Source organism: Anguilla rostrata, chromosome 18, assembly GCF_018555375.3.
Source record: "Anguilla rostrata isolate EN2019 chromosome 18, ASM1855537v3, whole genome shotgun sequence".
In the NCBI taxonomy this organism is placed as follows: domain Eukaryota; kingdom Metazoa; phylum Chordata; class Actinopteri; order Anguilliformes; family Anguillidae; genus Anguilla; species Anguilla rostrata.
The window spans coordinates 16,920,186-16,935,821 of record NC_057950.1 but is presented as its reverse complement, the minus strand read 5'-3'; the positions used below and the strand labels follow the sequence as shown (position 1 = coordinate 16,935,821).

Here is a 15,636-nt window from a genome sequence, read left to right as displayed (position 1 = left end):
GGGTAGCAGGCACAAGTGTGTTGGTATGCAAGTTATTTTTTACAGAAGCTTCCAATAGGGCACAGTGCAGAATTGTGTACTGTATGCAGGCAAAACAAGACAAATTATATTGTACACCGCGATCACACTGAGTGCAGAACCTTAAATACATCAGTCTCAGGCAACAATATGAACGCATGCAACCCGTTCAAAGCACTTTGTGCAATAAGCATATGCAATAACCATTTCAGCAATATTTAATAGAGAACAAGGCTGGCCTGGGGCAAAGAAAGACTAGGGCACACAGTAAAATTCTAACTTCAAATGTGTCAAAAGACCATAAAACTAATGAACCATCATTCTCAGTCACACAAAACTTGTTAGACACATTTACTTGCAAGTTGCTCTGGATCAGAGCAAATGCTGAAAGCATAAATGCGATGCAAATGAGACTGAACACCAGGGTTCCACAAGCCGAGCAGCAGACAGCTGCAGTGTCTGCTGGTTAATGTTGTCACCCAGTACTTAAATGATCATTGGCCTCAAGCTGGGCTTTTGTGCCCAAAATGGCTGCTGATTTTAAGATGAAAACAAACACCAGCTGGCCCCGCAGCACTCCAGGACCGATGGTGGCACAGCCCCAAAGAGAGAGCGGAACCCAAGACCAACGCTACCCCACACTGTGCCCGCCAACTCTCAATCTTGATTTTGTATAGCATCATCATGCAATGTAGCATCAGGTTGTCACGCAGCACTCCATGATGGACATTCTCCAAAGGCCATAAAAACTAGAAAAAAAAACATTATCCCAGAGCCCTGAAGAGGCAATAAAGCTGAATTGTTACCACCCTATTTGCCGTCAGTGTCGTTCTCAGCTTAAAACTAACACATAATGACATTGCTACTCTGAGCAAACAGGAGTGAAGAATGTGCTTTAAGCAAATGCCTTAAAGCACAAGCCGCCCCATCTTCTCAGGCAGGAGGAGCGGTGTGACACGGTGTGACGCTTTATACTAGCCCTGGCGCTTTCACTGCTCGACGCACTTTTATTCAAATGGTTCATTTGCAGCCTCACAAAGGCCGGAATTAAAGCCATAACTCACACGCCCATTAGATGTAAAATGGAGTATGTGGGGTTTTATGTGACCTCTCTTTCATTATTACAACCTATGTGCTTCAGTGCTTCGCTGCACAGCTGAAGGTTGAGAGGCCCAGTATGTACGGAGGAGTTCAGTATGCATTGAGGGATTCAGACTGGGAAACCCACACCAAATCTGCTCGTATTTCGGATTGAATTTTTACTGATCTTTAAGCAAATGAAGTCTATCTGAAACCAGCTAAACTTTAAACTGACCTTGTCCTTCAACTGAACTGGAAGGAGAGATTGTGTGCGCAGAATATAAGTGCTTTTAAGAGTGTAAAACGGCTCTGTAATTGATTTCTCCTGCAAGCGTCTGTGTTACTGTCAAGAATTAGAGGTCAGCAGTAATTCTGATGAATATCTCCCCCTCTAAGAATGGGAGCTTCTTACAAGACAGACCTGTTCTACACACACTAAACCAGAATGTACGCACGCCCGCACACACACATGCACACACACCCACACACCCACACACCCCCAAGCCCGACCGCACTCACACTAGCCCACTCACTGTACAGGCCCAGCCGCCTCCAATAACACCCCACACAGACCACGCATACGTACGCATGCAGAAAGACACACAGCCCCACGAACGCGCAGTTAACACAAATGTGAAAACGATTGGGTACGGTACTGCGGTACTGCGTGCGACAGAGCAGCAGAAGCGTGGGAGAGCAGTCTGTTCGCTTCCTGTGCACAACGCAAAATCCTTTCACAGCTGCTTAAAGATGCAAATCAACGTTTTCTCCCAAAGTACTTAACTTGTGTACATATAACATGAGACAGACAAGCCTTTCAGATCACATGGCTTGTTGGGCTTCTCGTGTTTAATTATGCAAAGCCAACTTAAAGCTGCTTTTGTCACAATCTCAGCGAATTTTCCTGAAGAGCACGATGAGGAAATTTGCCTTCTAATGGCTTATCTCCCTATACTTACCAAAAGAGGATTTCCATGAAAGAGTAATGATTTAAACTGCAATAATTTGCAACAAAGTCTCGCAAATTAATTGCAATTAAAACACTGCAGCTGCGGTGATATGCTGCAGCAATTTACAAATTGAAAGTGCTTTCATACAAGAAAATGTTTTCTGATTAATGAATTGCAGTGATGAACTTTCTTTCATGGTTTGCCTGAAAAGACTTGTTTAGCTAAATAGAGGTACTTGAGATAATACTCATTACCGAATAAAATAAGCATTACTCTGCTGTGCCTTTAAGTTTCTCACCCAAGTAATATGGCATAAATCTATTAAAAGGTTATTGATTCCAGACAACAACTATGGAGTGGAAGGTCATTTGAACTTGATAAGGTTACATGGTGAAAATGGTTTAATTTTAGTTTTCACTCTAAACTTTAACCCTGGCTACATGTTTGAAACAACTTGTGCCGCTAGGATTAAGGTCTTTAAACTCTATGGCAAAGTAACCCAAATCTTGCTGAGTGGGAGTCAGCAGGACAACTCTCGACTGAGCACCCTCGAGCACCCCCCACCCCAGCCCCCTTTTCCATTTTCGACAAGACAACGACTCGACAGACAGAACATCCCCATTTCCCCATGAAACTCGATGGTAATTCCTGCGGCAGGCTGCCGTCCATGGCTCTGAAGGCCTTGCAGCCATTGGAGGACAGTGGGTGAAGGGGATAATCAGCTCAGCCTATTCCACCCTCCAGCAGCGTTCCAGCTTCTGTCCAATCAGAGAGCAGAAGCGCACACTGCACCCAGTTAAAAGTTCGGCAGCGCCGGCACCGGCTCCTCTGGGTGCGAGCGGAGCACAGCACTCAGCGTGGCAGGTTCGAGGCGGCCGGCGGCTGCTTCCTACACCCATCACCGCCGCCGCAGATGGACCATTCATTATAGATGAGCGTGAGCCCTAATCTAACATGACAGGACGGGTGACATCACTTTCCAACAAGGCCAAAAACGCAGCCAAAGGAAATAAACTGCAAAGAAGGCGAGGAGATGAGGCTCGTTATCACAGATTCATTCCTAACCCTTTTTTCAGGTTTAGTGAACTTTGGTGTATTCTTTTTAAACTACACACTCCACATTTTGACACTTAGGAAACACTGCAATCACTCCTTTTAGGACCCTTAACAGAACTGAGGACTGCATACCATCTGCCCTTCTGCTATAAAACACCATCAATAAATATGCGATTACAGAAACTGAGATTTACACAGCCAATATTTAAATTAATTTAGAGAAGTAGTGATGTACATTTAATTACCAAAAATTACAGACTACAGGTTAAATGGACATCATTTTTCAAAAAGCTATAGATTACAGGGTTTATTATGTAACCGGTCACTTAACTAGAGCTATTGATGACAAGTGCTTGGCAGGGATTCATTCATTTTGGAACACTGAGCATTTAATTTTCAAACTTTGTGTCTTTTCCAATTAAACTGGTGTTTAATGAACTCAATTTATTTTCCAAAAAGATCTAAATTATTCATTTAATATGTCTTTCCCCCTTGCTTTTCAGTCATCCATAATAAATGCAATTTATGATGAATAATTAAGGCTCTCATTCTCTTTTTTTTGCGCTACTGAACAGGTCCCCCCTGACAGCGCATGGCCGTCCTCCGCAGTCCACGGCTCTGACAGCTAAGAGGACATTCTGTCCCTCAGAGAGCGCTGTCGGAAATCTCACACACACCTCGCTGCATTATCATGGCTAAAGAAAGCACCGTGCACCGGGGAAATGAGCTCAGAAGAACACATTCGCACCTTGCGGTCGTGCGGCCTATTTCCCCCTGAGGACGGCCAGATTCGGTACTGATCGTTTACGGAGTTCTCCTGACTGGTCTGGAGTTCAGAGGGACACTTTCCAGAGGGAACACAAGGAGGCTGTGACCGCAGTGACCGCTGCCCTCCCCTCTGCCAGCGATGCCAGTGTGACCGGGTTTGTTTGGTCTTCACTCTGCGTCATGTAGTTCTAAATGAAAAGGCAACGTAGCTGCATCTGTGTCTGTTGGATGCCATCTGCATAAGAGTGTACTTGACAAGAGGGAAAATTCAATGGTCATAAAAGCATAAGCAACTTCTCCACCTAGCTCATCACAGTGCCAAGGGCAAAAGGGGCCGTCCGCAGCATGAGTGGCTAACACAGAAACTGCACCCACGTGCACCAGATACATAGCACTGATACGCAGAGCGATTAAACAATTATTCTACAACATCACACGATCGCCGTATCTGCACGCATCAGAAATAACTAACTTCACATAAACACAAAAGTAAGAAAAAGTAAAGAAAATGAATGCATCATCAGAGTGCCAAGTGAAAAGGGAAGAGATATGGATGTGCAAGTTGCTTAACCCTTTGCTAGCCACACCCCCCTTCCATTAGGCTACACACCACCACAATCCCAAAATGCCTCAAAACAGGAAGCATATTATAAACAAACCAACAAATAAAACCAGACAGGCGATCACAGAGAAATAGAGCAATATGGAGTTGAAAACCTACTATACCAGTATTAATTCTGCTATGCCAGCACTTTATCTCTCAGCCCAGGTAAAAGCAGGCAATACTTCTCATGAAATGACCGGCACATAGGCCTAGCTCCCTACAGGTCATGTGCTTGGTGGGGATTAGTCACAAAAAAGCAGCAAGCTTGGCCCTCTAAAGACACACAGGACAATGAATGTGCCACTGCTGTCCCTCAGAGTAAATCAATGTTGCCTTTGTACAGCTGCCCAAAAAAAAGAGATTTACAGGCCAATGTACCACCTTCTGCTGGGGTGATTTCCCCCATTTTCATTTTAAATTGAATTTTCTTCATCCTGGTCTTACAGACTACATTAGCGATGCGAAAATATAAAATAATGGAAAAATAATAAGAAAGATCCAAGCCATTGTTGAAAGAAATAATGCTTCTCTGCCTCCATTACCTTCAGCTTCATCTAGGACACAGCCAGAGAAGTGGCCAGGGAGTGCAGTCTACACTCATTAAACGAAAGGGGGATAGAAAGAGGATAAAATGTTTGATTCAATTCAATTTTATTTGTACAGCGTTTTCTACACAGACGCTGTCACAGATGCTTTACAGAGGAAGCAGAAAGGAGAACTGGGTAAAAGCCAGGCCTGAACCCGCAAAAGGGGAGCAACTAACATTTTTAAAAAACCCAAGAGGGGGAAGAAAAAAAAAAACTCCCCAAATATGATTGAACATGCAGGACCAGTAAATTCACTGATCAGTAAATGTTGATAAACAGCTGGAAATGACAGTGAATGAAAAAGAGAATTTCAAACTCTGCATTCTGTTGGCAGTGTTTGTTCAGCCCTGTGGTGTCGTAACTGCTTAACCCCTGCTGCAATGGTTTCCCGCACGAACTCTGCACCAAGATAAATTCCAGTAAACTGGCTTCAGAAATCCCACAGCCAACAGGACACACATTTATAATGCGCGCGCGCGCACACACACACACACACACACACACACACACACACACAATATAAATAAGACCACTAGACAGAGCCGTCACAGCCAGGTTAGTAAGGAAGCAGAACGCCGTAAAAATGAAGCCGACAATCCTGAGGCTCTTATGTTTAGCGCTGCCGCTGTGTAAGTATACTGCTTTATTACTGCGTATGCAACGTGTGCGCAATTATACAACCTTATGAATCTGGAAGCAAATCACTTTTACATTACATTACATGTATTTGGCAGACGCCTTTATCCAAAGAGACGTACAAAAAGTGCATTTCATGGTCATAGACAACTACTAAACACAGGTTCAGTAAGATACAATACTTATTTTGTACAGCTATTTCTAGCCAAGAACACAGTTTAGTTCACGCAGTGAACACTATTCAGACCTAACCTCTGCAAAGCCAACTAGGCAGAAGAATAAGCTATAGTATTAGGACAAATACAAAATACCAAAAAGTGCTGGGATGGGGCAACATGTAACAAGTGTCATGAAAAGGGGGGGGGGGATTTAGAGTGAAATATACAGCGTGGTGGTGGTTATTCTAGGTATAGTCTGTGAGATGAGTCTTCAGGCCACGGCGAAATATGGGTAGTGAGGGGGAGGTTCGGAGAAGAACGGGAGTTCGTTCCACCACTGGGGAGCTAGGGTGGAGAAGCTCTGTGAGATTTTTAATTAAAACATTTTGAATTTTGAATTAGTTGTCCATTATAGTGTTGCTTCGCCAACTTTACACTTAGATTTAAACATGAATTGGAAAACAGTTTTCAAGACCTGATCTCAACACACAGAAACACCCTCAATAGTTCCAAAGTGCTCTAAGAATATGGGAAATGATTTTGCCACTGCGAATGTATCGGTGTTAAAGCTCTGGGACAAACATGGTAGTCTATCTTCAGTGACCTGGATTCCTCACAGAGCGTCTCTCAACACAGGAGGAAAACAGGGTTGGGAGGGGGGCAAATACACACTCCTGACACCCTGTCCATCACACGTTAATAGCAGCTACACGAAAGGGCAGAGAAAATTCTGACAGACCAGGCGAGGCACACTGTGACGACCGCACTCTGTTTGCGTTGCAGTTTTCCTGTCGCACGTGCCCGCGCAGGGAGCTACCAACTCCAGCTGCTCCGCTGAGTCCATGCTGAAGGTACCAGCCGCGCGCGCTCTCCCCTTCTCCACAGCGCATAACCTGCTAACCAGCCAACCGCAAAAGCTCATCCGTGAGCGCTACTGAGGCCCTCAGCTAACGCTTCCCATCGCTAGTGCACTGTAGCACATGTGTACGGCGGGCTTACAGCATTGCTGTTAATCAGAACAAAATCAGATAAACCACTGCCACTCAGAAAAAAACTAACAGTAACTAAGTTAAACAGGAAAATCCTTATCATTGCCCCATTACTGATTGATGTTATCTACATTTACAGTAGAGAACAAGCTTACTTATCAGTGCTCAAATAGGAATGGTGTAATTCCTCAATTAATTTGAGCACTAACTATTTTCCAATACCATAAAGCACAGATGAAGGCAACATAGTAGGTCCTTTGAGGGTATTTTCCAAGCTGAATTACTAAGCAAAAAGATTTTACAATCAGTTCCACATCTAGGACAGACATTTTCTGATCCATAAATTTGAAAAGCTTTTAATACTACTTTTCTGCTTTAGTGGGTAATGAGACTTCTGATTCACTTGCCAAGGATTTCACTCAGATTTCTTTGGAATACATTTATCGCTGAATGAGTGGAAGTTTCATTGGTTGCGACTTAAAACATCACAACATTAAATGCTACAGAAACATGCTTATATACAATTTTTAAAACAGTGGAATGTATGAGCTTAATGGGTTGATGATGCTTTAAGTGAGGTCTAATCTAATGTTTAATTTCAAAAGAAAATGTAAAGAAAACAAGTGCAAGAAAAAGCAAATGCTACAGACCGGAATTTGAAAATGATCAAGCTTGTAAACCTTCTCATATGTGAATCCATGGCTTAACTAGAAATGACTGCAGTGAGAACCATAAATGTGCTACCAAGCTGTTGAGAGGGTAAACTTTGTCACTAGGAAACGCTGGATTGCATATCGAAAAAAAACTTGACAGATCAGGAGATTGCCTCAGTGATGGACTCCTTGAAAACAGCTACCAGTGTACTGGAGAAACGCCATAAAACAGGCAAGGATCATACCGCCATTATACACCATCATTTCCACATGGACGGAGACGGAGACAAACACAGACACAGAGACAGACAGGGACACGGACACAGAGACAGAGACAGAGACGGACAGAGACATGGACACGGCCAGAAACACGGACAGAGACAGAGATAGAGATAGAGATAGAGACAGACAGGGACACGGACACACAAAATCTGCCTGAGTATAGAGGAGTGTGAATGCTCAGGCTGTGTGTAGAGCTTTGTGACTGTCGGGCATCTTAAGTGTTGGTAAGGGTGTGCTCAGCAGTGTGTGGGTTGAGCATCTTAAATGCTGGGAAATTAATGCTCAGCAGTGAATGTGTTCAGCATTCCAAGCATTAGAAAATGTATGTGAAACAAATTATGTGATGAGTATCTTAAGTGTTAAGATGTGTGTGTGTGTTTTGCAATGTGTGCGTTTTAAGCATCTTAAGTGCGTGTGTGCGCGTGCGTGCATATATGTGTGCATTTGTGTGTATGTGCGTGCATGTGCGTACATATATGTGTGTGCGTGTGTGCGTGTGTATGTGTGTGCGTGTGCGTGTGTATGTGTGTGTGCATGTGCGCACATGTATGTGTGTGCGTGTGTATGTGTGTATGTGCGTACATGTATGTGTGTGCGTGTGCGTGTGTATGTGTGTGTGCATGTGCGCACATGTATGTGTGTGCGTGTGTATGTGTGTATGTGCGTACATGTATGTGTGTGCGTGTGTGTGTTGAACACCGTATTCTTGCTGCCAGTGTGTGCAGAGGCCCCTCCCAAAAGTTGCCGCACCCCCATGGCTCACAGTAAAGGAGGCCTGGTGTGTGCCACCGTGGGAGACGCACGCTACTGCAAGCCCATGTGCAACGAGGTACACACGTCTGTACCCTCATGCTGACCTACACCCTCACACCTGCCTACACCAACAAACCAAACTACGCCCTCACACCTGCCTACACCAACAAACCAAACTACACCCTCACACCTGCCTACACCAACAAACCAAACTACGTCCTCACACCTGCCTACACCAACAAACCAAACCACGCCCTCACACCTGCCTACACCAACAAACCAAACTACGCCCTCACACCTGCCTACACCAACAAACCAAACTACGCCCTCACACCTGCCTACACCAACAAACCAAACTACACCCTCACACCTGCCTACACCAACAAACCAAACTACGCCCTCACACCTGCCTACACCAACAAACCAAACCACGCCCTCACACCTGCCTACACCAACAAACCAAACTACACCCTCACACCTGCCTACACCAACAAACCAAACTACGCCCTCACACCTGCCTACACCAACAAACCAAACTACGCCCTCACACCTGCCTACGCCACCAAACCAAACTATGCCCTCACACCTGCCTACACCACAACACCAGTCTACACCACCAAACCAAACTACGCCCTCACACCTGTCTACACCACCAAACCAAACTATGCCCTCACACCTGCCTACACCACAACACCAGCCTACACCACCAAACCAAACTACGGCCTCAGACTAACCTACATCCCCATACACTGACTTAAACCCTCAAACTGATCTAACCCTTCATAAACTCACCTATAACCTCACACTGACCAACAACTTCACACAATCGCATACAACCTCACACTGACCTACACCCTCACAGAAACATCTACAATCTCACACTGACCTACACCCTCTCACAATCACCAACAACCTCACACTGACAAACACCTTCACACAATCATCTACAACCTCACACTAACCAACATCTTCAAACTGATCTAAACTCTTGCTTGCTTAGCTGGACATAATTGGAGGATGGATCAGGAGAAGGAATAGAGGTAAATTAACCATAAATGACAAACATAAATACCAGAAATATACCCAAATATACAAAATACTTTTGGGTTTAAAATGCTGTTAAAATGCATCCATAAACATTTTCAGTAAACAATTTTCCTAAGTGAGAGCCAGTTAAAAATCCAGCATCAAACAGTTTGTCATGCCTTCAGTGTTTCACCTCACCACAGAGTCTGCCAGCTTTCCTGGCACAACAGTGCCCCCTACAGTCCTATTTTCCATCCAAGAATAAACTACATGTTTTTCAGCAGTATGGAATTCACACATACATTTCCAAAGAAAACATAAAACTCAATCCTACACACTTGCACTATATGACATTAACCTGATACATACAAATGGAGGAAATAGTTAAGGTTAAAGATGCAAAACGTTGGTGTACTAGATGATTTAGAATAGTGTTCACTGTGTGAACTAAACTGTGTTCTTGGCTAGAAATAGCTGTACAAAATAAGTATTGTATCTTATTGAACCTGTGTTTTGTAGTTGTCCATGACCATGAAATGCACTTTTTGTACTTCGCTTTGGATAAAAGCGTCTGCCAAATAAATGTAATATAAAGTAATGATTTTTGGAGTTTTCTAGTTTTACAATCAAAGGTATGTGGGTATTTTGTTCATGTCTAAATATCCCCATACCTCTGATTGTAAAACTGGAAAATCACCATTTATTTTAATGAAAAATATCCTTCAATGCAAGATCAATCAGAAACACTGAAATAATATTTTTTAAATACGCATTTAATTCAAATGTATATGAAGGCAGTCCTCGGTTAAACTCCAGTTAAACTGTGTGGTGGCGAGTGGCAGTGTGATTGGTCAGTGATTCCTGCCCTTCTGGGGACCTGTAGGGGCATGACTTCGCATTCCTCAGGAGGAGCCGGCTGTTTGAGGAGTGCAAAGCAGGGAACCAGTCCAGCTGGTCCACACAATACATCGGAGGGAACAGACTGGCTGTCTGTGACAGTGAGTACCTCCTCTGATTGGCTGCCAGTAACAGTAAGTACGTAGCTACTCTGATTGGCTGTCTGTAACAGTGAGTACCTCCTCTGATTGTGTGTCTGTAATAGTGAGTACCTCCTCTGATTGGCTGTCTATAACGGTGACATAACATTGGCTGTCTATAACAATTCAGCTCTTGCCAAAAAGCTGTGGCCCGGATTCAGTTATCACTGTAATGCAAATCCTTTAATGCATCCAGGACATCCCTGGGCGCATGCCCAGAGACTTCATACTGCACTCCAGCTCAGATAATTTCCTGAAAAGTGGGTAAAAATAGAGCAGCCATTTAAGTCAGCATGTCATTCCTGGAGCAAAGGGTGATCACGCATTTCTTCATTCTCTAGTGATCTGGCCTTTTTCGGGCGAGGACTGAACCTTGATGGGAAGTCCTCGCTCCTTTGATTTTGGATTCCAGAATAGTCCAGTTTAATATGAACTATAAACAGTCGTCTAATAAGCCGTGTCTCCACAGGGGCCACCGTTCAAATTTCTGGAGCCAAGACCGCCTACTTTCCCAAGGGCCAGGACTGCCTGAAAACCAAGAGTCAGGGCAACTTGGAGAAAGAAGTCACTCAGACCTTTTTGTCAGAGCTCCAGAGCAGTGGCATCCAGGGGCACCCGAGGCACGTGTGTCTGGTCTGTGGATGAGCACGCCGCCGTACAGACCCCAGCTGCTGTAGCCGGGAGAGCGGCTAACTCACAGAGGGACTTCCCCAGTGCCACGCCTCTTATCTTAACAATGGGCTTGTGTTCTTCACTCATTTCTACATTAAAATACCTCTACTGCACCATGTACTACTACCTGCAACTTAATGCAAATACTCTCTACACAGCCGGTAAACTTGTAAACCTTGGCAGGCCCAATAGTCTATTCTAATAGTCAAATATGCTTACGTCTCAGATGAGTTTTTCTCAAGACAAGGTTCGACACAGTGCTGGACGTTCTCTAGAGAGTAGGCAAAACGACAGGCTTGGACGGGTTGAATGGCCCTGTCATTAAGCATTCTTGCGTTCTTACGTTCTGCATGAGATGTCTTATTCTCCTCTTATTTAAGCACACCACTGCATAATAAAAGCCAGCATCATTAAAACAAGCACGATGAAAAAATAACAGTATTTCGGCCATGATGAATATAACACTGGATAGCAGGGGAACAAGTCCCACAATATACCCCAGCAAAATCACCTCCAAGGACGACAAGAAAAATTCAAGGGGTCTTTTCTGTGCATGCATGTATTTACTGAAAAGCCATAGTAACAATGTGGCTGCATGTACTGCAAGAAGCAGCCTAAATGTTGTGGCCTTTGATAGCTGATTCTAATGAGTAAAAGTCACAGTTAAGTACAGTTTTTTGGTGATAGCAACACCTTTCACACTTTCCGTGGATACATACAAAATTTAATTGTTTATATACATATCCCTGTATCACCCTGCTAATACTGGGAGGGGATTTCACTCACCAAAGCAATCAAACATCCAAATTTAATAAAGCCAATTCTATTTTCAGGCCCCGCATTTGTACAGAAACTCCTCAAACTTGGAAAAGCACCCGGTAGGCCTGGCCCTGACAGATTCATCTTTCAATTGGTCATCTGTTCCCTTTTCTAAAGTTCAGCAGCAAAATGTTTTGCAAGAGCTTATCATCTTTACACAAAACCTCCCCCACCTCACCCAGTGAAAAACTCTAACTTTCACCTATTGAAATGAACCATCTCTGCATCATATTTCATTGCCTTGTTGAAGTTAATCAGTACGACAAAATTATGATTGTAAGAAAGTCCTTGACAAAGTAAACTGCAGCAATGCTTCAGTGACCCTGGCACAGGAATAATCAATTACCAATGGAAGGTTTATTCAGTGACAGCCATTATCCCCAGTTAACATGATACATTGGTCATGTTTCACCAAGTGATTACACTCTATTAATTCCCACCCGGACAATGAGAAATAAAGTGATCACACAGCTCACAGGCTCCGTAAAGAATGAAGGCCAATGACAGTAAGGCAAACCACTGGGTGATAAGAAATGGGGTATGCGGTGTCTGTTAACACAAGGTTCTAGATTGATAAAACAGCAGGAATAGAAATCATTACATTACATCATCATCTTATAATGTGTTAGAAGTTGGCTTAATGTTCTTACATAGCCATGAATTAATTCATTTTATCCTGATAATTTCAGCATTTGACTTAAAAATCAGTAAAATGCACATTCATTCCTAACTACACTAAATTCCACCAATATGACCAGATTCGTCAAATTAAGGACCCTCCTATGTTAGGCTAAAGGTAACTTTTTCATGACAAAAAAAGGTAGTCATAATAAATTAATGGCCAGCACCGCATAAAGCTAATTAAACGAACTTCCTGTAAGCCCTGCAAATAATATCTGATATGAACGGGTCCCCTCGAGCAGACCAGCCCCACAGTTTCCCTTCAAAAGGCGGCTGTCCTTTCAACCAGCTTTTCTGAAATGCTATTTTAATGTCAGCGCGCTGTTGGGTACAAGTATTCTTATCTTCAGATCTGGGCCTGTGGGAGCCTTGGATGTTGTCCAGGCAATTATAACCACATGGCTCCAATTTGTGCAAGCGAGGAGCAGGCGTGGGGGGGGAGGGGGCCAGGTGGTGGGCTCCGGCAGTCTTCAAAGATGCCGTTAATTCCCCCTCTCTCACCTTCGTTGCCCATTGTGCTTTAACCACAGAGGACCTTTTGGGCCAATCAAGAGTAGCCATGCAACTACTGTACACTATTACCCACAATTCTCTTGTGAGGGGAACAAGCAAAGGAGACGAGGCGCTTTTTCAGGTAGGGACAGACAAACCAAAAATATCCCCATGTCTCCACAAAAAATTCATAATCTAAACCCCACAATACAACAAGTAGACGGTTTTATTATTAAAGATCAAAACGGGCCGGTGAGTTCAAACCTGCTAGACTTATATTCCATAATTATGGTAATGCTTTTCGGCATAAAAAGGGAATTACAAATCTAAAGCTGAAAAGCATTTAATCATGCAGGTTAGTCTGGAACAATGCAGATTAGAAGACCTTTGCTCGAGGTCAAAATGTCAGTGTGGGACATGGGATTTGAGCACATCCTGTACCAAAAGTTATTTCCTCACACACCATTTTAACCATGCTGAAATTTCTCACATGGAAAAGGAGGGAGGGGACTTTACTTTAGATTCCATCAAGCTGTAATTTTTTCAGCATGATTTTTTGTGTGATCTTAACACTATCTGCAATGTCACCATAACACAGTCAGAAAAGTCAAACACCTACAGCTGTTTCTTATGCCCGACTGTCAGAAAGCTTTGAATGCGGATCTTACATCTGATCTATCAAAGTAAATCACAGATCCACTTGTGTTTGTGAATGCATTAATAAATCCCAGGATATTAACCTACAAAGTGGTTTGAAATTAACTTCAATTCCCCCGCAAGGCCATAGCTTGTCAGTGTGCTCTCACACAAAGATCCGCCTATCGATTTCAGAAACCCCACCAGCAAATACAACAGCGGGAAAAGTACCAAAGGGAGGTACATAATTACCTGCAGTTCAGAGATGGAGTTTCAGTCAATAGGGCTGTACCCATCGCATCAAATAAGAAGGAACAAATAGATGATCAGACACCTATTTGACAATGCTGTTCAGCATTCCAAAACCGTAACTCATTCTGAAACACAAAGCAGCTGTACAGTGTTGTTTAGAGAGAGAAAAAAATTATAATTTGCATTGATTTGTAAGCCGATCCAAAGAAACTCATTTTATTTCTCAGGGAAAAAGGATGTTTGGATGTGTGTTCTGACAGCAATAAAAATGAGGGACTGAGTTGCACTGACTTCACACACACAGCAACAGCCTCTAGGTGGCAGTCTTGTATCAGCCGATTTCTCCACTCCTCTTCCGTCTAACTTCGCCATGTACACTAAATTATTTCTTAAGTGAATATTTCGCTGGTGCCATTTTGTATCAGTTCAGTAAGTGGAAATGAAAGCAGTGTATTCCTAAATGGTGAACTGACTGATGTGTGATTTCTAACTCATAATTTGTGCGGATGCACTCGTGTCCTTTCACATGAAATAACCTTGGATTTGAGGGTCTGCTGAACGAAATGAGTGTGAACTCTTTGTACAGATAAAAAATAATTGCATATCGACCAAACAGCACCCACGGATAATGTCCAAAATGGTAGAAACACTCGTATATAAAAATAGTGTATTCAAAGCAGGTGATAAGTATACTTTAAGCAGAATTAACTCCAACACTTTGAAAGGGGCGATTATTTGCAGCACATTTAGCAGGAGCTTCAGTGATGAAGACAGCTCAAGCTTTCTATGACAATGCATACTTTGAAATTACAGTACTCATAACCATCACTAGAGGTCACCAATGCTTAATTTCTTCAGCCAAAACAGAGCTCTATTCTATTCTTAATTCATTGCACAATTAATAATAATAATAATAATAATAATAATAATAATAATATTAGGCCAGAGATACAATGAAAAGGCTAAAAACATTGACAACACTGGTAATTCACAGGAGCTTCAGATACAGAGACCCTAGAGGAAAACGCATCCATGTGATTCAAGCTCCACTTCCACACCTCAGAATATACGGATTTAGAGGACAGTCGCAGAGTTTGATGGTTTTTGTTATTAGCCAGCACTTGAGTAGCGCCAGAGTTGTTGAATGATAGCAGTTGATTGCACAGCTAACTCAGTCACCTGGGAGGTATACTGCAAAGGAAGCTTAGCAGACCCAGAGTTTCTTTGCGATAGCTGGCTTCACAAAACCTAACAACCACAACAGAGCTTAACCAGAAATTCAAAGGTGGCTATCATCTTGCTGGCTTTGTTAATTAAGCTTTGTGCGCATTCCCATAAAAGTGTCGGTGTCAGAAAAAATGAGCCTATAGCAGTAGACTGCAGCATGGACCGTAGGCCAGCTAGAGCAGTGTACTGTGTATCTCACCTGAGGAAAAAAGACTGATATGGACAGATATGAAGAACATAAAACAATTATAATGGCAAAA

At 43.1% G+C, this 15,636-nt stretch overlaps 2 protein-coding genes across 3 annotated transcripts in view; one reads left to right on the top strand and one right to left on the bottom strand.

The window, feature by feature from the left end:
• The window catches only part of LOC135245005 (pro-neuregulin-3, membrane-bound isoform), a 357,506-nt gene that overhangs the window by 334,815 nt on the left and 7,055 nt on the right, over positions 1 to 15,636 (bottom strand). The gene's annotated exons all lie outside the window — the stretch shown is intronic.
• Positions 5,548 to 11,382, top strand: si:ch1073-126c3.2 (uncharacterized protein LOC555816 homolog). Its single transcript, XM_064317750.1, has 6 exons — positions 5,548 to 5,692; positions 6,641 to 6,708; positions 7,623 to 7,731; positions 8,498 to 8,610; positions 10,444 to 10,558; positions 11,067 to 11,382. The coding sequence occupies exons 1-6, from the start codon at positions 5,647 to 5,649 to the stop codon at positions 11,240 to 11,242; spliced, it is 627 nt and encodes a 208-aa protein (XP_064173820.1). The 5' UTR covers positions 5,548 to 5,646; the 3' UTR covers positions 11,243 to 11,382.

Excerpts from the sequence above, each read along its gene's own strand:
- si:ch1073-126c3.2 (XM_064317750.1), top strand. The coding sequence starts at position 5,647 with ATGAAGCCGACAATCCTGAGGCTCTTATGTTTAGCGCTGCCGCTGT. Across the intron at positions 5,693-6,640 it reads ATGTTTAGCGCTGCCGCTGT|TTTTCCTGTCGCACGTGCCC; the intron begins GTAAGTATACTG and ends TTTGCGTTGCAG. Across the intron at positions 7,732-8,497 it reads GGAGAAACGCCATAAAACAG|TGTGTGCAGAGGCCCCTCCC; the intron begins GCAAGGATCATA and ends TCTTGCTGCCAG.